General features: G+C 50.3%; 1 protein-coding gene across 2 annotated transcripts in view; it reads right to left on the reverse strand.

Annotated features, from left to right (window-relative positions):
* Positions 1–22,064, reverse strand: part of SEPTIN11 (septin 11) — a 46,398-nt gene that overhangs the window by 4,551 nt on the left and 19,783 nt on the right. Inside the window, exons 2-10 of one of the 2 annotated variants that reach the window (XM_074542127.1) lie at positions 18,715–18,829; positions 16,487–16,682; positions 15,304–15,490; positions 13,474–13,635; positions 11,812–11,908; positions 10,746–10,914; positions 7,406–7,538; positions 6,813–7,000; positions 315–3,690 (exon numbers count right to left, since the gene is read on the reverse strand). In XM_074542127.1, the coding sequence (XP_074398228.1) occupies positions 3,675–3,690; positions 6,813–7,000; positions 7,406–7,538; positions 10,746–10,914; positions 11,812–11,908; positions 13,474–13,635; positions 15,304–15,490; positions 16,487–16,682; positions 18,715–18,829 (1,263 nt within the window). In that variant the 3' untranslated portion in view covers positions 315–3,674. Of the gene's footprint in view, positions 1–314; positions 3,691–6,812; positions 7,001–7,405; positions 7,539–10,745; positions 10,915–11,811; positions 11,909–13,473; positions 13,636–15,303; positions 15,491–16,486; positions 16,683–18,714; positions 18,830–22,064 lie in introns of those variants that run through there. The other variant, XM_074542128.1, reaches the window with a different exon arrangement.

Here is a 22,064-nt window from a genome sequence, read left to right on the forward strand (position 1 = left end):
GAGAAAAACAGAAGAGAAGAGAAACAGAGGTTCAGAATTGAAATGAAAAAGTGAGGGTGGAACAAAGGAGGAACAACATTTTCAATATCAGTCACGGGGGGGGAATGTACTGGACAGGTGTCACACACAGCAACTCTGGCTGGGGTGGGGACCCGGCTCATGAAGCGACTGACAAACAGCAGCACGAACCTACAGAGCACCTCAGAGGCACAGAATAAGCTGCTGGGGAGGCAGAGGCTGACAGGTGACCCTCCCGTCACCCCGCCACACAACGGCAACAGCAAATGTCACAGAGGCCACGCAAAGACCAAAGCTTTGGGTAAAAATATATTTCCTCTCCCCACTTCAAGTGTTGGCACTATGCGGATCTGCAGCCTGAAGCATATACAAGAAATAACTGAGCTTATGCTAGAAGGTTATTATTCCATCTGTAATTCAAAAACTGAAATATTTTAACATCAAATAAAGTGACAATATCTAACAGATGCATACATATCATTTGCATTAACACTGTATGTAGGTTACACAATTGTTTAGTTACAAACATGGGTTATTTTCCAATAGCAAGGTAATAAAGTCCTACATCTATGGTTTAAGGCAATCAGGATATTAAAAATACAAGATTTCTACTGCTGTTCACAGCTTTGTTTCCCATTAATTAAAAAACCCTTCATATTTGTAGAGCTCTGTGCTGGCACACGCTGGTGAGAGCGCCGCAGATCTCGCACCCTGCACGTGCAGCCCAGGCCCGGGGAGAAGGGACACGGAAGGGGACTGGAGTCACACGGACACAGCTGAGGTGGTCACACACAAAAAGACACTTCCGTCTGCATGGGGAGGGGTTGGGAGAAGCAGAGCAGAGCTGCCTGCAGAACCACGGGCCCTGTTTAACGTGGATGTCCTTCCAGGGAGACACGCAGCTCCCTGCTGGCATTCCAAGCTGTCAGGAGCGCGTGCAGGGGTGACAGGAGCGGCAGCTCTCCAGCTGGAGAGGAGCCTGGCGTGGGTGCCAGCGCCTGCTTTCCCCTGTGGCTCCTGCAGCTCTCGCCACAGGAGATGCATCTCAAGAGGATGCATTTCACAACCATGAGCTGCAAGGGCACCTTCCTACTCACTGCCCCCCTGCAAGGAACAACGTCGTTCTGGGGGAGCAAACCCTTAATCCATCTCCTCCTCTCCCACTGCCTGCCAGACCCACGTGTGCCCCTCTCTGCAGAGCAGCCACAGCCCCTCACAGAGACCTGGACTGCCTTCGCTTTTCCGTTCTGGGGGTTTGCTTCATGCCCTGGGAACATCCCCATCCCAGAAAAAGCACATTTCAGTGGCCTGCCCTGCTCCTCTGTGTTAGCCTAAGGACTGAAATCCACCTTGTGAGGAACGTGCAGTTTCAGAGGGGCGTTAGCCACCCCACTTGCAAGTGAGTGACTTGCAGCATCTCCCAGAACAGCACGGCTGCTCTCCCGTCAGGAGCGAGGCAGGAAGGGTCAGTCTCTTCCTGCTGTACTTACATGCAGAGGTGAAAGCACATCCAGCCAGACCTGAGTCTATCATTCACTCCATGCACATCAGGGGCTACTGGGAAAAAAGGCACAGGGAAAGGAAAAGCAACAAGAGCAGCAGGAACAAGCTAAACATGGCCCAGAGGGGTTCAAGATGGGAAAAAAAGTAGTTTCCATCTCCTTTGGCAAAAAAACCAGAACAGTACCTTTGACATCTTCAAGTTTGTGGTTTATTCCCAGTTTCTCCAACACAGCTGGTTTTCTGCTGGAGAAAAACTCAACCAAAAAGACACTAATGTAACTTGGCCACAGCTTTCTGTCAAAAAGGAAAAGCTCAGCTCAGCTGATTTCCCCTGCTAAACATCCCTTGAAGGGCTGTTAAATGAAGCAGGAGAAATAAATGTTAAAATTAAGTTTTCTACTTGGCACAAAACACTGGTAATTAAAAAGATGACATGCATAGAGGCAGCTGAAGCAAAGCATATTGCCACGAGCACTCGGTGATGGGCATGTGATGTGACTGTAAAAAACTCATGCAAACAACTCAAACTTCTTCCTTCATAACTCAAGATTTTAAAGCTGGGTTTGCCAGAAGCCACAACAACCAGAATTTCATTTTTCCAATTAACCCTGCAGCAAACCTATTTAACCCGATGAAAAGTGCATAGTTGGCAACTCCAGGAGGGGAAAAAAACCAAACCCAAACAACAACAACAAAAGAATAATAATTTTAAAAACTACTTTAAAATAATCTAAAAAAAAAAAAAGAAATTATACATATTTTTTAAAAGGATAAAAAGGTTAACTGCTTTATTTCCAGCTTATTTATCAATTTTTGCTGTCTACCAAGACATGGTTCATAGATATTCTCTTCCTAAAGCCATGTTTAAGCAGTGAGGGTTAAAAAGCAGGACGACCCATAAGCTAACCTCCAAGCACTTCCCAATCCAACAGCTGAGGAACAAGTGATTAAAAGAAGTGAGAAGTCTGCCTTTTCTTTTCTCCCCAGAGAAATTGCATCCAGAAGCAGGCAAACAGCTGTAGTGGGAGACTCAGGTAGGAAGAGTTTTGTGTAAGAAGGGTTTAAAGAAGGCTTTAAAGAGACTGCCCAGCTAGCAAGTGCTGGCTGTGCACTGGCAGAGGAAGAAATCCAGGAGTCACAGGGTAAGCACGGCTTGCCACTCCTTGGGAAGGAAGGGAATGACACTGTCTGCAAGCAATGGCATGGAAAAAACACTTGAAACAGCCCCATTTCCACTGTGTGCAGGGCCTGGCTTATCCTACAGCTCCTTGGCATGTCCTAGGAACACCTGAATGCGACATTATTCCTGCTGCAGGAGGGCTGGGGGCAGCACAGAGACTGTGTCCAGGCACCTTCTCTCCCTTGGCCTGGAACTGTGGATCCCACACGCACCGGGAATTTCCAAGAGGATGCTGAAGGCTCTGATCTCCCCCCTGCCCAGGCATTTGATTCCATGAGGGCTGCTAAGCCTCGTTCAGATCCTGCCCCTTGGAAAGCAGGCAGGATTTTAAGGGAGGCTCCAAAGGGTGGAGGCAATGGAGCAGTGCTGGGAACGGTCCCTCCCCAAGGCTGGAAACCAGGCCAGGGCGGGCAGCAGGAACAGGAGCTACACAGATTATCATGCAAATGTCACAGCATGCAGGGTCAGTTACACTGGGTTATCTGCACACACCCCCTCCCTCTGCCCGTGGCACTGGGGCTGCTCAACACATTGAGGGACATGGCTCAGGCTGAGCTCCAGCTCCAGCCACGGCCTGGGCTGGCTGGGACATTCTGAGCCAGCCACTCCCTGGGCATCCCACAGCACAGCCAGCAGCACTGAGGGCACCTGAGCCAGCCAACACCTGAGCTGCTGACAGCCAGCTCTGACTCTTGGCTCAGACTGGGGGCCAAAAGTAATTTACTGCTGATGGTTTTGGTGAGAAAAATGCACGGTGTCATCATGGTTACCTGGTCCCTCCACCCACCCCTGAACTTCCACTTGCACAGTCCTGCACCCAATCCCTCTTCCTTCTTGTTCCCACTATGTTATTAGATGAGTTAATAGTTATTCATGTTAAAAAATGGAAAAAAAATATAAAAAGAAAACAGATGGCAGAGACACATTACTGCAAAAGCAGGTGAATGCAGGAACATCCTTGGCTCGACAGGCTTTATGTGAAGCTTGCACTGCAAGTTAAAAAAACAGAACAAAAAACAAAAAAGTTAGCACTAATTGAACTCAAAATGCAAAAAAAATAAAGAAAGCCAGGAGAGCCAACACCAGCAACCCGCTCCGGTGGGTGGGCATGCAGACGGATTATGGAATTACAAAGAAATTCAACCTCGAGGCTGGGCTCTACTCTGGCCTATGACAAGCAAAAATAAAAAGAAAAACTGCAGACACAGAAGTACTGACCAACCAACCCTGTAAGCTGGCCCAGGTGACAGCCTGTCACCACAGAGCTCGGTGGCTTTGGGGCTCACTTGTTCCCAGCTGGGAGCGGGTGCAGGGGGCCAGCCTGGGGTACTTGCCATGGACATCCCAGCAGGATAGCTCAGGTATCTCACACCTGGACACCAGGATGTCTCCAAGCACTTGGGCTTTCACAGTCAGCTCAGATCTTCCAGGCACCACCAAACCCCTCTTTTCACAGGGTGTTGGGCCAGGCCCTGACAGGGGTGTTGTAGCTCTGGGACTGCTTTGGGACTAGCATGGCCCCTGATGGCCAGACCAGGCACACTGGACAGGAAACTTAAGTGGAAAGGAACTGGGGAAAAGAAAAAAAGGTTTTGCACTTGGCTTTCAGAGGCAGCTTTTAATAACTGGAGACAGAAGCCAAGCAGATGGTCCTGGCTCCTGGGGGGCTGCGGATGAGCAGCAACAGCGGCACATGCTGAGGCATGCGGCCATGCAGCCTGCAGCAGGCCAGCACCACAAGGCTGCTTGCCTCTCCCACTGGCTCTGCTGCCAGCAGCTCTCTCCAGACTGGTCAGGTTGGAAGCACAGTCCCTACAGCAGGGGCTCAGCCCCACGTCCAGGCAAGGGCCAGAGTCTGCTCTGCACCCACCCCTTCGGTGCCTGAGGACACAGGTGTGCTGTCCCCAAACACTGCTGCTGTCAGGCCACAGCCCCAAACTTTTTAGATAAAAAGAGTACAAGCTAGAGAATTTTTGGGGGAATAGTCTGGAAATCAAGAAGGCTGAGCTCTCCCTCATGGAGTCAGGCCAGCAGCAGATTTCACCCTGAGCCTTCCCTCCAGCATGCACACCACAGTGGGAAGTCTCTCTTGCCTAAATCAGAGAAATCCAATCCCACCTTGAGAAAAATCAAGCATTCCCATTAATTACTTTGTGGGGAGGCTGTAAGGGTCAGGCATGGCAAGGCTTTCCTCTGGCAACTGCACAAGAAGCACCACAGGCCATGGCAGCAGAGAGAGAGGTTGGAAGCCTTAACTACACAAACTGCAGCTCCACATTAGAGGGCAAGGAGAAACTGAAAGCCTTCAGAAAACCAAGGCAAGCTACAAGGCAGGAGCATCAGCATTTCCCTTGAAAGCCTCTGTTAGTAACTCTGACGCTAGAGAACACCTGCAGCAGGTACAGCACCTGGCGTGGAGCGACACAAAGGACACACTAAAACACGGGCATGTTCCTCGAGGCTGGATTTCTGTGAACGCAGCAGCAAAGCAGAACCTGTGTTTGTCACGGTCCCAGGGAACAGCCCTGTCTCACCCATGAGAACCAAACAGGAGCTCACACTGACCACCCAAAGGGACAGAACTCCCCAGGCCACTCTGTACTGCACTGGTCCTACAGCTGAGAGATGAAAAAATCTGACTGCACAGTTCTTAAAAATACTAGGCTAACTCTGAGAGATAAGGAAAAGGGTCTTCAAAACTTTCTATTTTCTTTAGGGAATACATCACCACGTCTGAGATCTCAGGTGAGAGAAGATGAGTGTCCCAGCTATCTATCTGCAGCAGGGGGTTTCAGCATGCCTGGGCCTTAGCTGCCGCCACTGGCCCGTTCCAGCGCCCAGCCCAACACCCCTGGGTCTGGTCTGTAAGGATTTCTCCCCGAGCAGAGCGTGCAGCACGCAGCACTCCCCGGATCCTGGCAGGGCCCGGGGCCAGGCCCTCGGGCAGCAGCGAGCAGCACGGCTCCATAGGAGCTACATCAATTGACGGCACCGAGGAAGCGGCCCCAGGCCCTGCCCACCTGCCCGGGCACAGAGCCAGAGACAGGGCCGTGCAGCGAGGGTGCAGGCTGTGAAACGCCAGCGCATCTGCTGCACGGCTGCTGCCACACAGCTCAGGCCAGCTGCAGCTCCCAGGCTGGCACGGCAGACACAAGGGCCTGAGCACAGCCCTGCTGGCACTCGGCTCTGCCAGGGGTGACACCACCCCTGCTGCTCTAAGGAACACCCCATTCTCTCCTGGGCAGTGAAAGCAGCGTGGAACTGTCGGTTTTGTGTGTGGGTTAACCAAGTGTTTTCCAGTGAGATCTGCTGCATCCCCAGCCTTCCCAATGGCAGTACCAACTAAGCACCCTTAGCACAGGTGACTCACTAAGGACTTGCATGAGCACCCTCTTACTAGGAATGGAGAAAGCCAGGGGAGGGCAAAGGATCACACTCCTAGGACACAAATATAAAATAGTAAAAAACAGTGCCATGATCTTGACTAAAAGGTAAAGGTTTCTTAGCTTATTATGTCAACTTGATACAAACACAAACGCCATTTAACTGCAATTACAGTACCGTAGTAGTTTGTTTTTCTAAAAAAATACAAAACCAAAGCTTCTTGTCTTTAAAGCAAGCTTCCAAGTCATCACTTTTGGCACTAGCATTCCCCATGTAAAAATAACATGGTGGTTTTGGTTTCTAATTTACTTCTACTTACAACTACAACCTTAAGGAATGGGAACTGGAGACTACCGGTGAAAGAAAGGACGGGTAGCAACTCCCTTAATACTTCTGGCTCGGGCAGAAAAATCTCAGTCCAGAACATCCCATAGTTCCAGAAGATGCTGAACAGATCACAAATCAAAACTCCACCATCCAATTGCTCTCCCACACCAGTCAGACTTGAAGATAAAATTTGAAGGTACTCTTCTAGAGAAAAATTAAGATCATGTCCCTGGCCCACCCTTTAGAAAAAAAAATATTTTATTTGATCAGGCTGACAAAAGGCCTGTTTCCAGTCTGGTAATGGGGAAAAGCAAATACAGACATGCAGCAAGAAAAAAAAAAAACAACCTCCCAAAATTTATAACAAACCCTACAAAGGGTGTGGGTGACAACCGCTTACTTTTTCTTGTCCTTGTCTTTCTTGGTTTGTTGAGAACCTGCCTGCTGAGCCTGTGACTGTAATAGCTGAGCTGCTGCCTTCTTCTTTTGAAAGTTGTTCAGCTCTTCCTCAAGTTCCTTCTTTTTGTCTTCCACCTTTTTCTTCTCTTCTTGGTGAGTCCTCTTTAGATGGTCAAACTTTTCGTGAAGCTGCCGGGACAGAGACAGTGAGAATTGGCTGGGAAGAGAGGAAGGAATGTTCCACCCTGATTTATGACGTCCCAGGTGTTCCTGCTGGCACTGAGGCCTCCCTGCACTGCCTGCAGGCCATCAGCCCGTCCCCAGTCTGCCTGACTCGTGAGAAAAGCCCTGCAGGTAACACTCCCTGGCACTCCAGAGAGCAGGAATTCCCACAGCAGCAGCAGCTCCATATTGCATCCCTCAGTGCTCAGTACCCTGGTACTCTATCGGTTCGTGCAGAACACGGGAACTCGGGCACTGAGGGCCGCACTCTTGTCTGCACCTCTGCAGCAGCACAAGGCCTGAGGAGCAGCTTCCTGCCCCAGCAGGACATGGTCTCTAACAGCCCTGCCCTCACAGTCACAATATACTCACATCCTTCTCCGCTTCCTTCAGCTCTGCTTCCTTCTCCTTCACTCGCATGACAAACATCTGCCTCATTTCATCCTCCTTCTTCTGGAGTTCGCCCAGGAATTCATTCCTCTTTGCTTCGTAAGTCTCTTGGAGACTGTTAAGAGCACACAAACCCCAGTCAGAACAGCGTTTCAAGCACAGCCCGGAGCTTCCAGCCCTCGGAGACCTCAGCACTGGGGCTGTGGTGTCGCAAAGCACGGCCGAGGCTCCCGCAGAGGCAGCACCAGCCCCGCGAAAGCCATGGCAGCTTTAGGGGGCGGCAGCGGGAGGCGAATGGGAACGAGGAGCCGAGCTCCCTGCACAGCGCCCCGCGCATCGCCCTGTCCTGCAAGGGAAGCAGCCTCCACACGAGTGCCTGCAGCACTCCCCGATGCCCACGGGGCCGGGATCCCTCGGAGCCGCACCGCCTCCCTTCTCCCTGTGTTTGTGCCAAGTCTGCCTTCCAAATGCAAGGTTTGTGTAGCAGACCCGGGAGAAATCTGCCCCTGTGTAGCTCATTAGGCACGACACTGACACAGAGCAGAATTCATTTTCACTACTCATTGCTGATAGAGTCACATCAGGAGCTTGATTTAGATAACACCATCCTGGGAGACCTCCCTTTCTCCTTTGGCCTTTGCAAACCATCAGCAGCCTTCCTACTCCAAAAAGCCACATGACTGGATTCCTTCATTCCCTCTCCACTCCTTGGCATTCCTTCATTTCCCCAGCACTGAGATAGGCAGTGAAGATTTGGGACATGAAATACGTTGTCCATGTACCTCTGAGATTTTTAAAGCCTCTTAGGAACTCTGGATGCCAAATTCCTCTTTTGTTTTATTCCTTAAATGGATTTGGATAGCCCAGCCATAATGATAGTGTGGGAATGATAACTATTTCCCCCAAGAGGCTTTTCTGAAAAAGCATTTTTAAAATGAAAACTCCACTGAAGTCACACAGACACGTTGCATCCATGTGCCTCAGGAACACATTAACTCTTGGGCCAGTGGAACATCCTAATTCCAACAAGTCAAGCTTTTACTTTTCCTAGCAGTGTCGGGGGGTTTGATGGCTTTTTTATTGGATGGGGTTTTTTTAGGGGATGCAATATTGAGCTGGGGAACGCAACTTGTCAGATTATCTCAAGCCTTGTATTTAACTCTGCTAATTAATAGGCACTTCAGTTACCTCCTAAAATACCCCCCAGACAGGATGCCCAGAGCTGCTCTGGCACAGCACCGGCCGCCCCAGAGAAATCACACCATTCCACATGACCACACCAGCTTCCTACACATGGAAGCAAAAATACTGATTCTAAAAACTACAAAAATCCTTTCGTGGGAGAGCAGGGCAAGAGCTATCTTTGGATTTTTAGCTACATGCAGAACCAGACCTCTCACAGCATACAGTCTTCAGGAGACTCAAAACAAAACCTCGCTAAAATTCAGTGCTGGATTTAATGCTCTGACTGTGGACACTGAAACTTCAATTCCTTGTGAAGGATGTGGCAAAGCCCGAGGGCAGGTGAGCCTTTGCTGCTCAGTGAGCACAAACTGAATCTGCAATTAGTGCCACGCTGTCCTAGGGAGCAGCAGAGCCTCAGAGAGTGAAACAGAAAGCTCTGCACGCAGCTCGTGGGATCTGCAATCACTCCTTCCAAAGCTCACTTCCAGAAACACCGTGCTGGCTGATGGGCAAGCAGGAAAAGCCTGGCAGGAGTGAGAGGGGCAGGGGCTTCGTGTTAAATTGTCCCATGTTCAAAGCTTCATTCTCTGCTGCAGTGACTCTGACTTCCAGAGGAGCCAAGTTCTCAGAGAAACAGGCCTGGCAACTCCCAGGCTGCATGTGAAAAAAACAATTACAGCCCTAAGGAATAACAGTCCAAACCAACTGGGATCCCTGCTGCTTCTCACAGGCAAAGATGACAAGGGAATTGGCTTTTAAGTACACAACCATATGAACCTAAACTACAAGAGTAACTTGATTTCCCAACACATCCCCACACACTGAAGGATGCCCTGGCAAATAATATTATTTGAAAAAGGAGAATTTCGAAAAGCTCAACCAGAGCAGCAAAGAATTCAGCCCACAACAGACAGAGGACAGCAGAATGGTCTCTGTGCAAAGAGACCTCATTTCATGGGGCTGATGCCTGTTGGGATCCTGGGGCTCCCTCCCGACCTCTGGCAGCCTGGCCAAGCAATGTGGGGGTCTCAGACAGCAGCAGTGCCCCTTTTCCACACCTCACAGAAGCTCCTACACAGCACCAAGGCTTTGCTGGGACCTCCTGCCCTGCTCCCCCTGAGATTTGCCAAAGGCTCCCTGCTCCTGGCTGATGCAAGCTGGCTGAAGGGCAGCAGTTCCTGTGGCTCCTGGGGCCAAGATGCAGGGAAAAGCATCCTTTTGATCCCTGAGCTCAGAGAGAATGTCTCCCTCATTTCAGATATACATCAGCCTCGGCCAAACAGCTTGGGATCATAGGTTTTGTTTGTTTATTGGAGGGAAAAGGCACCCAGAGGTGAGCTGCTCTGAACTAGCACGTACCAGATGGAGAAATTCTGTACATTTTCATTTCCTTTCTACTTATAGCTTGGTCAAAAGAGGCCTCGTGTACAGGAAGCAATGGAAATTCCTCAGATTCCTCCAAAGGAAGGGCTGAGCCCATCTTAAGCCATTGCTCTCCAGAAAGGAAATCCAATAAAGCTTCACACTTGGGCTTAGTAACAGAACTGGGCTTGACTGATTCCAGCCAGGTTTCTGCTGCAGAAGAAGTGCAGCTGCATCAACTCAGTAAGTCAGAAACAAGACCCCAAACCAATGCCAGCCCCTGACACACATGTGTGTTACAGGGCAAGCCCCCACCGGTGCACTGGAATTCTGACTGCCTTCCCCAGGAGGCAGAGAGGACATGGAACACTGTGAGGCAGGGGGTGCAATTACTGGGGAAAAGCTGGGGAGGAATGGGAAACAGGAAATGAAGGGAGAAAACAAACACTCCCTCCCAAATTCCCACACAGCTGCTGTCCCTGGCTAATGGCTTGGGCTGCAGACCAATAAAGCTGTCTGACAGAATGAACTATGTGTTCGGTAATCAGCCAAACCTCAGGCATGAGACCGTGGCACCCTCTTCACAGCTCACCTTGGGCCAGCTGTGAGGAGCTCCAGGAGGGTCATTTACCCCAGGATGTCCCCAGAGCACGGGCCACCTTGCTGTCACACAGACATGGCTGCACTTTTCCTCACCAGAATTTCAGGCAGCCCTGAGCAGCAGCAGAGCAAGCAGACTGCAGAGCACAGCAGTGCCTGTGTTGCACATCCCTACCTGAAAGGTTTGCTGTCTGGATCTGTGTCCTTGAAGCCCATCTCTTCCAGCTTGCAGCGCCTGTACAGCTCGTAGTGCCGGGTGTGCGTCTGCTCCCGCAAGTCCTCCATGTTCACCCGGATCAGCATCTCCCGCAGCTTCACAAAGTCACAGTGGTTTTCATTTTCCACTGCAAAAACGACACAATATCCACAGGGAGAACATGAAACCCGGGAGCTGGGCCCCAGTGCAGCAAACCTCAGAGCACAGCTCCGAGCCAGCCCGCACCAAGAGGCCCTGCTGAGCTGGGGCTGAAGCCATCCCACGCCAGCACGGGCCTGAGCTCAAGGCCTGCACTGGGTTTGCACCATCTGTGCATTGCCCATCTGTGACAGGGCTCCCACCTCCCCACCCATTTTGGCACCAGCAAGGTGATGATCTGTTTGCTCACAGGATTTCACTTCCCACCCAAACCCACTCAAAATCCCAGCACTCATAGGGGCTTGCAGAGGCCAAGTCTAAACTCAATCTCCAGCTATCTGGTCCTAGTCCTCTGGGAACAGCAAGAACCCAGAAGGGTACAGGTCAAGTCCAAGACATCCCAAATGCATCAGCTTCTTTCCTGACTGTTTTTCCCGGTACCTCTGGTAAACACAGTGGAAGTCTCTGAAGCTGCTTCAGGGGCAGCTGGTATTACTGAGAAACCAGAGAGTTTTACAGAACTGCAGTGTGAATGCTCCCCTGCAGCTTCCTGGGCCATTCTCCAATGGGATACACAACTGAAGCCACAAGGAGACCATCACCATCTCAATTCTGTACTTCTCAGTGCTAGCCGGAAAGCAAGGATCAGCTCTGGATTTTTGGCATCTTCAGTAAAGCCTAGGCTGCAAACAGTGTCCTGGCCAAACTCTGCCCTCCTGCAGGAAGGAGCTTTTGGCTTCGTGTCCAGATGCCCATGCTCAGATCTCAGCTGTGCTCTCTCAGATTTTGGTAAGGGCCATCCAGAGATGGAAGTAACAGAACTGGTTATTCTTGGATCAGAAGGGGACAGCATGGGAAGGTCTGGCTGGTGCCCTTGGTAACGTACCCTGCACAACACCCCAGGGGTACTGCCTGGCTTTCGCCATCTTGTTGCCAATCTTCACTTCCTCAGTGCTGCCAACCACGGCAAAAGGAAGGTGGACCTACAAAAGGAAAGGGACAATGAGGCCGGGGATTTCCTTTGCTGTCTTGCCAGAGATTGTTTCTCGAGAAAGCTGTTTACTGGGGCAGCTCTGCTAAATTTAAGTTGTTTAAACGCCTTTGCAATTTGTCTGGTTCCAGGAAGAGCAACAGGACAATCTGGATGAGAAACCCGATCAGACTTAAAGCCCAAAATTCTGAAGTTGTAAAAACACGAGATACGTACATTGTTTTCCATTTAATTACAAAGCACTACTGTCTTAAGCACAGAACAAGTCTTACAAACTGGAACTGAATTTGAACACCGAGAAAAAAGAATCGTGAAACAATAAAAAAGAAAATACACTAGATCTTCTCAAGGAAGGCAAAATTCAGGGGGATTTTGCTGCTACAAAGAACTGCTAGTGCTTCCTCTTACACAGGGCAAAGCTGTGAGCAAGGGGAAGAGCAGAGCTGACACATCTGAGTCATGGAGCTCTGCTCCGTCCAGGTCTGTCTGTGGGTGTGGTGGCAGCAATCTGGGATCTGCTCCCAGAAGTGTGGCTGCTGCCAGGAGGGAGCTCGCCTCAGCTGCCAGCCCAGCCCAGCCCAGCGGAAAACTCCCCCTGCCTTCACAGCAGCCAAAGGGGCTGGGTGCAAGCTCTGGGAGCGGGAGCTGTGTCAGCTAAGCTGTGGTCACAGCCTGGGTGGGAAGGGAAGATGTCAGGGCAGAGGAGATGGGATTATCTGGCAAAGGGGTTTCCCAGCAGCCAGGCTGCAACTGAGGAAGGCAGGGCTCTGCACCAATGCACGCTGGTAGAGCCACATGCCTTCTCTGTGCTAGCTTCTCCCTGCTCAAAACGGCAAGAGAGGCAATAGAGAGCTGTGCAGAGGGTCTAACATTCAGCTGGATGAGATAATTGCCCATCTACAAGCCCTTGAGCAGCAAAACTCACAGCAGCCTTCAAATAGCAAAGAAATAGCTTAATCTGAGTGCACTTGTTTTAAGACTGGCACATCCTCTTGGGGCCAGTCAACACCTCACTGCCAGCAATCCTGAGCTCAGATTCTTCCCTTTGCACCCTGAGTCAGGCCCTTGGCAAAGAGCTGCTTCCCGTGGTAACCCCCACTAAAATGTTAGGTCCAGCCTAGCCCTTAGTGCCCTCCCACCTGGTGTCTAGAGGCAGGGGAGGAGGCCACAGCCAGAGCCACTGCTGGGCTGTGGAGAGCTGGAGCACCAGCGGAAACCGAAACAAAGGCGGCACTGAATGAATCACCCTCATGAAGCAGCCAGTGGTCGTTTGGGACAGGAAAGCCAAACCTCAGCTCTCTGCCCTGACCACACTGAGGCCCTGCCTCCCATCCTCTTCCTTTCCAGAGACGGGAATACTGCAACAGGGGAAGGATGTGAGAACTGCAACGGGGGAGAAGTGTTTGTCACACAAGGAAACGTATCAGACCAGGTACTGCCAGCCCCCAAAAGCCTTCTGGCCAGGCTGATGTCTGTGCTTAAATTGCAGTTTTGAAGCCAAGCAAGACCCAGCAGGGCCAGGCAAGGCAAGGGCAGGCACCCCCCCAGATAACATACGCTCATGGTGGCGTTGATCTCAGCCACTGTCTCCTCATCGGTGGGGAACTGGTAGATCTGAACGCCGTTGCTGACCAGCTCGCTCATGATTTTGCTCTTGAACTTGTGCAACTCATTTTTTGCGATGGTGTCGGCCTTGGCAATGATGGGGATGATGTTCACCTGCAAGACAGGACAGCACAGGTTGTGTCTCTGGGAGAGGACAGAGCAGAACACCCAGTGACAGCCCTGAAGTGCCACCAGCCAGCATGCCCAGCAGATGAACTTCCCTGGGGCTGCTGCTGCCAGCAGCACCACCTCAGGCAGGATTTCCAGGCAGCAGTGATGGCCTTAGAAAGAAGTCAAATGCAATTTGGCAGCATGCTATTTCCTGTCCTGTCATACTCCCCTCCTCATCTGAATTGGCTGGACAGGAAATGTTGTCATAGATTATTATGAGCTGCTCCAAAAAAAAAAGAGAAAGGAAATGACCATCTCTGCACATCCCCTGGTACTGCAGCTGCCTGGATTTCAGCTGGAGCCACGCTCAGACAACAGCCTGTCACAGACCCCAATAGGGGAATGTCAGCAGGGACACCGGAGGGGCAGCAGAGCTGCTGTCACCCACAGGAGGTGGAAGCAGATGGTGCCCATCCAGCCCTGGGACACACAGGACAGGGGCTGGCAGTAACACAGGCACACTTCCCCCACCTGTGTGCCCTCATGTGCCCCTGGACGCTGCTGCACTGCAGGGCCAGGGATCACTCCTCCCTGCACAGCTCTGAGATGACAGATGAGTTACTGCCTCTCTTCCCTAGGCAGGCTGTTGGCAAGGATGAAGATCCTGCCGATCCTGCCTTCTCTCCCTGTCTCCTCCCTTCAGAGGGACAGTTTCTGCTTTTGATCTTGCAGGTTTGCTTTTCCCTGCAACAGCAGACAGAAATTGTACTGAGGATAACAGTAATATCGACCTATATGATGGGATCTTAACTATAGTACTTAAAAATCCTCTTCTATTACATCACTTAATTCTGTTTGGAGCTATTAAATACCCCTTGGCCAAAAAGATAGACCAGGAATGTCAATTAGCTCACTTGGGATAAATCTCCATAACCTTATTTTCAGTTGATGAAGGCAAGGAACTTTCTCCCTCACCACATAAAATCCAATCGATTGGCCTCTCTAGGAAACAAAGAACCACTGCCATCATTGATGTCCTGCAGAATCAGGATCCAAGGAGGTGCACAGTGGACTGATTTAAATTGCTTAATCATGATGGAAAGGAGCACAGAGAAGCTCAGTTTAGCTACTCAGGCTCTACATTTGTACCTCAGTTATTTTTCCTAGAAGAGGGGCAATCTCATTTGAACCATGATTTAAACCAAGCCCATGAGGGCACCTGGAAGAGCAGATGCCAGCTAACATATTTAACTCAGATTCTTGTCTATGACTTTACAGCTAGAACACCACTATGTTTGCCATAGCAGATCACATCACCGTTTTTGTCTAGCTGGGTGAGGTCAGAGCAAGCAGACACAGCACCTCGTTTTGTTTTTAACTAACTAGAAAGACAACCTCAACTGTCTTTATTGACTTTAAAGAGGAGCTGGGGAGCACATGGCCAAGCTCCCCACCCAAGGTAGAGCTGGAAAAGAGTAGGAGCCCAAACTCTCAATAAACCTGTGCAGCATGTGAAGCAGAATAATGACCCATTGCAGCAGCTTGCCCCAGGTACACCTCTCACACTTTCTGCCTGCAGTTCTCCACTGCTAAACCCAGACATGATTTTCCCGAGCAGAGGGCAAGATAACGAAAGCACCACAGGGCCGTGGTGACCCAGGCAGCCAGTACCTTACTGTCGAGCTTCTTCATGGTGACCAGGTCCAGGGACTTGAGCGAGTGCCCGGTGGGAGCGATGAAGTAGAGGCAGGCGTGGATCCGCGTGTCGTGGTAGTTGAACAGGGAGCGCTTGATCTTCAGCTCTTCCTGCAGGTAGGCTTCGAACTGGGCGTCGATGTATTCCACTATGGGCTTGTAGCTGGGGAGAGAAGGCACAGAGAAGAGCAGGAATTAGAGCTGGGACCACACAGGACACTGGTGGACACTCAGGAGCTCTGTATGGCACGGGACAAGCACTGCTTTAGGATACTCCCCACCAACCTGCAGTCCCTCCTTCACAAGGGTGTGTTTCCACTTGGTGCACAGGCAAAGCACAACAGATATGACAGCCCTCAATTTCAGGTGCATGGAAACCACACAAGACTGCTAGCGCGAAGAACAATGCCTTTGGCAGTCCAATTCAAGTCTGAGCTGCTGCTCTGCCAATCTCACTGAAAATCATCTAACAAAAAAACTTAAACATGAATACGTGACCTACCCCCTAGCTTGTCCAAAATCTCATCATCTTAAAAGAGGGAATGGAGAGTCACAAGATAAGAGGGACTTGTCAAGAGCTAAAGCCTATGAGCAAAGCTCAGAAGACAACTGCATCATTCATGGACATTGGTGGGTCCATTTTGTTGGAGAAAAGGCAGTTCATGCAGCGTAACATGTCCTTATTCAAATTAACTGTTTGTGCTTCTGGAAAGAAAGTTGTTCCATGTGTTCCCCCTCCACCAAGGGCAGCTTCATGGACATCACTAGGTGGGTTTGTAAAATGACTGCCTCTCTGGTTTCCTGGCTTATGGAAATTCTGTCTCTGACCATGAGACACCAAAAACCTCAGAGATGTGCGCAAAGAAAGCAGTAAGGCCTCACATTGGGAGAAATGTTAAAGAAAACCCCGCAAAAAAAGCAGCGCAAAGGAGGACTGGGAAGCCTCAAACTGGAGGACAGAGCGAATCACACCCACCACAGCTGTATATGCCAGGACACAGCAAGAGAACAAAAGCTCTTCCTAAGCCCTGCTGCCCACCATTCTCTCCACAGGGTTAGGCAGGAGCAGCAGCTGGGAATGGGAAACACCCCCAGCACCTGCTGCCCACCTCAGAGGGCACCAGCAGGGGGATGTGTGTCCCAGCAGCGCTCAGATTACCTGTCGTCCTTGTTGATCTGATCACCAAAGCCCACGGTGTCCACGATGGTCAGCTTGAGGCGCACGTTGCTCTCCTGGAGCTCGTAACTGCGCGCTTTCAACCTGACGCCGGGCTCGTTGTGCGTGGCGGGCTCGCTCTCGAACTTGGTGTTGAACAGCGTGTCCATCAGCGTCGACTTGCCAATGCCAGTTTCACCTGAGCACACAGAAGTGACACAAGTGTCAGGACAGGGCCTCCCTCGCCTCTTTCTCCGCCACGTTCCCCAGGTTAAGGAGTTATTGCACTTGGGCAGCAGCAGAATTAGGCTACATGCACATCGCTAAGCAAGATAATCCCTGCGGGAACAGATGTCTTCAGAGACAGTACCCATCCTGACCACTGCCCCAGGACTGACCCAGGAACTTTCTAAATGGTACCAAGTTGCCAATTCTCTCAACTCCCTCATTTTGTTTCCCTCATTTTGTTTCAGCCTTTTTCGGGCAGTTTTGTTGTCTCAAGAAGATCATCCAATACCCATAGTGCAACTTAAGACAATAAAAATCTGAGACAGAGAACTATATCCAGAGTTCTTAAGAAAAAGGCATACTGGTTAAATACCAACTTTTAAAATATTACACTTTCACTAATCCCCAGTGCAATTAGCAACATGGATGAAAGCATTAGCCTAAATCCCATTTTTCAGTCAAAACTGTTTGTTTAGCAATTACACTCTCAAGCAGCTATTGCTACCCATGCTGTGAGCAGGGGTGGGCTGAGGCAACTCACACAGAGAGCCAAGTCCTAAACTGATGGTACAGACTGCCTGTGGCTGAGGCTGCGAATTTCAGGGAGCTCCGGATGTGAACTGCTGTGTTCTATGCCAGATAGGCTCTGCAGCATTTCACATCCCAATTAGAAGTCTCACATTACAACACTGAATTTAATTGTGTCCTCTCTCAAATCACAATTTTAAACAGTAATTTTTTTTCAAGGCTGAGATTTCTGTTCCTTGGCCAACTGCAGCAGTTTGTGTGGAACGTTAATATGGGGTGAAAATCGGTGGATGGTCACATTTCACAAGGAAAAAAAGAGGTGGATCAAATTGCTAATGGAGACATATTAAGTCACGCTAAGAAAGGCATATTTACTTCAAGAGAGAAAGGCAATTAATTTATGCCATTTTGATCAAAGAGCTGCCTGCTAATCAGGCTGTTCCCTGCTGGATTGAAATGGTTTCATGCTGCTAGGAGAGTCACGTGAGGGCTGGGAGCTCGAGTGCGCACAAGTGCAACTCCTCTCTTATCTCTGCCTTTCACACACAGAGCTACAGAGAGGAGTCAAGCTTGCTAGATTTCTTTTCAGGCAGCTCACAGAAATTCTCAATCTGCTGTTGAAAAATCACAGTCAGAGGGTTGTGGGGTTTTTCCAGCTAATTAATGTAACTAATTAGAAGGGACAATACTCCCCTCTTGGAGGCTTGAATGAACAATGAAGGGAAAGATGATGTTTGCAGCCTGCACTGCCAAGCTAAGAGAAAAACCCAGCAGTTTTGTCTCTTTACAGAACCAGATTCTGGGTTCACTGGCAAGCCAAAGCTGGCTTGGCTCACAGCTCCCTGGGGCTGAGCAATGGATTTCCAGCTGTGGAGCAGCCACAGCGTACCAAGACAGCAGCTACCTCCTCTCCACAGCCAAGAGAAGATGCTGCTTCCTTGCATTTCACCCTCTGAACAATTTGGGAAAAGTAACTCAGGCTATTAAACCAGCTTCTACATTAAATACAGCAGAGGACAGGTGACAAGCTTTGTTCTCCAGTACATCATTTGGAGACTAAAAATGGCATCGTTTCCAAGTGGAGAAACTAAGAATGTAAGGATACAGGCAAACCCTGGAAGGGAAGGAATGCAATTTGGTGAAAAACAGCCTCCACACCCAATCCAGAGAAAAGCAGATTTAAGTGAGTATCCTTTTAAAAATACATTGAGTTCCCAAGTTCAGTTTCCTTACAGGCAGCCTTTGGGGAAAGCAGAACCACTGGGTGATCAGAGGGATAGATTTTAACAGCTAGCCCTTGCCATGCTCTGACTCAGGGGACAGGGCAGAGAAAGGGCAACGAGGAACACTCCATTTCACCATGGAGCAGCTCTGGGAAGACAAGCACAGCCTGCAGGGGCTCAGCCCTGCCCTGGGCAGGGGGAAAAGGTGTGAGTGTGGGGCTGTGGCCCCTGAGGGCCCAGCAGGTGACCTACCCACACACAGGATGTTGAAGCAGAAGCCCTGTGACGTTGACTTGTTGACCAGCTGGTCTGGGAGGCTGTCAAAGCCCACGTGGCCGGACAGGGACAGGTTCCTGAGGTCATCGTTCTGTAAGAGCCAGGAGAAAAGCAGAAAAGCATTCAGCAGGGTTGCAACACCTCTGGCAGGGAACAGGTCCTGTCAGAACTGCATTAAGGACACAGAGGCTTTTGGGACACAGAATCTGTGTCTTGGTGTCCCTCCCAAACACACTCTCCCCAAACCAAACACCACCACACTGGTTCTCCGTGCTTATCACCAATAAACCATGATTCTGTACCCTAAGATTATTTTGGCAGACACCTGGAAAAGAGAGTGGAACACAGAGCTGTGAGCTGACCAGTTCCTGTTCAGCTGGTGAAGCGGCTGAGGCTGCCTCCTTCGTGTCCACTGCACTGCTACGCAGCAGAAACCAGCCAACCTTCCACTTGAGAACTTCCCCAGCAGCATGGGAAACTCCCCAAACCTCCCAGTGAGGCTGGCTCCCTCAAGAAGCACACTGAGGAGTGACACAGGCTGTGACATGGCCCTGCTTGCCGCTCTATTCCTGACAGACACCTGTGCAGGCGAGCTGAGAGCCAAGGTGGTGCTTTGCTTGGCTCAGTGTGCCAAAGGCAAGGAGCAGCTCTCACACGTGCTCTGTCCTCCCAGGACCACAAGGGAAATGCCAACATTCTTGGCCTTTTCCTGCAACCCTTCAGCATGGCCACAGCAGGACACAGCTCAGATAGCCACTGTGCCACCAGAGCCAGCTAAAACTCTTTCCAGCTTTTCCAGGCTTTGACAGGACGGGAATAAAATGAGCATGCTGCTCTGCCACGCCTTGGTTTACAAATAACCTGATCTGACACGAGGTGAGGAAGCAGGGCACCGTTCCCAGCGTTTCCTGTGTGACCTACAGAGCCCCTGGTGCTGCCTGTGCACGTCCTCAGCAGGAGAAGAAGCCAGGCCAGGCAGCCCAGAGGTGCCAGTCACCCCTCATGACCCGCTCTCCTCCTCGGGGCTTGAGCTGACAACCTCCAACACCCCAAAGCTGCTCTGGGCAGGGCAAGGGAGCAGCACAAAGCTTGCAGAAGGGAGGTTTGACACAACCCCCAGCTTGTGTTTGGGTCCTTCCCACAGCAGCTGTATGGCAATCCACAGAGAGGCTCAGAAAAGCAACCCGGCCCAGTTACCTCCTTCCCTGGCAAGTCACGGTTATGCCAAGGTCCCCATTAAAACAAGCAAGCAAAAAAACCCCCACCAACTCGGTAGACCTGGAGCAGTTCTGCTGTTATTTCACAACATTTTTCTCCTAAAGTTAGTTGTCCTTAATTTGGAACCTTTCTCCAAATCCAAACCTTTCCAATGGAGTCACTCCCCAAGGCCACAATAAATTACAGTCGTGGGCAGCCTCAGACTGGTTTAAAGATACTGGCAAGCTCCAGCTTCTTTCCACAAAGTGGGTTTTGGACCAGACATAGACAACTCTTTGGTTGTTAACAATCAAAAGCAGAGGAGGACTTCCCACTCTCTGCAAAATTGCTGAGCAGCTCCACTTCCCTCCTCAGAACACAATGGACCAGGCACCAACTGCAGGGGGAAATTAGTTACATTTGGGTTGAGTGTCATGAAAATAAACCCAGACCTAAAGAAATACCAAAACTCCCTGAGTAAAGTGACATGTCCAAGTGAAAATGCCTCAGTCTGTGCCAGGAGTCTGGGCAAAGGGATCCTTTCTGCCATGCTGGCACACAGAACCTGGCACCTGTGCGAGACACCTGAGCTTTCCTCAGCATCCAAACCAGGCTTGTCCACAGCTAAATGCCAATTTACCAGCCTGCTCACCTCCATCCCTCTGTAAGCTGGGAGCTACTCACCAGCACCACACCACAGAAGCTTAAGGTGATTAAGAGATGCTATCTCCTTCTCTCAGGCTGGGTAAAGGATAACCACCCAGAAAGACCATCACCTCATTCACCCCCAGCAGGGATTTCCCTGGAAAAGGTCTTGGGATTGACGTGTTGCATGAATGGGTTAAAGTAAATATTTGTAACGTTAGTATTTCTAAAAAAAATGGTGGGCTTGGGTTTATGATCAAGTGAAGGGAGTGCAGAGCAGATCCCAAAAGCAAAAAGTGCCCATGACTCACAGGCTTCACACAAAGTGGTGGGTGTTGAACATCCCTCAGCACAGCACCAGTATCTCTTTCCCTGACATATTTTGGGAAAGCAAGTCATGCCTCATCATCAGTTGCTCAGCAGGAACAGGAGTTAGACTCATCTCTTGCATCTGTGTCAGTTATTTTTGCTGCAGACCTTCTCCGGTTTATTCCCCTCCCCTTGCTTTTTTTTTTTTCATCTGCAAGTGGCAAACATCAACAATGGAATAAACAAAAGCTAACTCTGCGCTTTGCAATGCCAAGTATTTTTCACAGGCTGTGCTGCACAACAGGAGACAGGAGTAGCCTGATATCTGCTCAAAACATCAAAACACTGGTGAAAAGATCTGAGGCCTGAGGCACAGGCAGAGATGAAACACAAACCCCAGCATTCACCTCCCTCAGTGTTCCCAGGATGCAGCGCATCTCCCTGAGCAAAGCCGACACAGAAAATAGCTGCAGTTCTGCACAAGGCCCACAGATACACATTCTGGAGGAGGCAGGAGAGCCAAAGAAATTACATTTCTAGATATCTCCTCCACACACAAACAGAACCAGTTCTGCAGCAGGCAGATGCCCTTGGAAAGCTGACACATTTTTGGGGGAGCTGCAGGCTGCGTGTCCCCAGAGAAAAGAGGTGCACACGCTGCACAACCACTTCCCACTGCAGCCAGGCCTCTGCTCCTGCTTTCACCCCTTCAAGGGTATATAGCTTCATCCACAAGGAAAGGAAGCCTCTGCTGGACAGCAACAAGCCTGATTGCTCAGGGTATCAGCAGCAGAGCAGGCAAGTGATTCACGCTTTCGGTGTGGCAGAGCAGAAGTGTTGTAACAACAAGGGGATGCTCAGTCAGAGGGCCCTGCCTCTCCAGCTGTGAACTGCCACAGTCAGTGGGCCGGGTTTGATCCCAGCTCAGTCACCCCTCTGGGAACTGGGCACCTCGGGCTGAAGAGCAGTCAAAGGCTGACCCGGCTCCGGCTCCCCCCCAGAGCCCTGTGTGCACCTCTCGGGAGTTTGCTGGTTACTGCAGCCCTAGATATGAGCAAAGTCTCTGTTTCGTCCCACACATCCAAAGAATGAACTGCAGTTCTTCAGTTTTTGGTCTCAGAGTTGTTTAGTATAGCTTATCTATAAAAGTTTTCTCCTGTTTAGCTGAGGCCCGC

This window comes from Zonotrichia albicollis, chromosome 5 (assembly GCF_047830755.1).
Source record: "Zonotrichia albicollis isolate bZonAlb1 chromosome 5, bZonAlb1.hap1, whole genome shotgun sequence".
Lineage (NCBI taxonomy): Eukaryota > Metazoa > Chordata > Aves > Passeriformes > Passerellidae > Zonotrichia > Zonotrichia albicollis.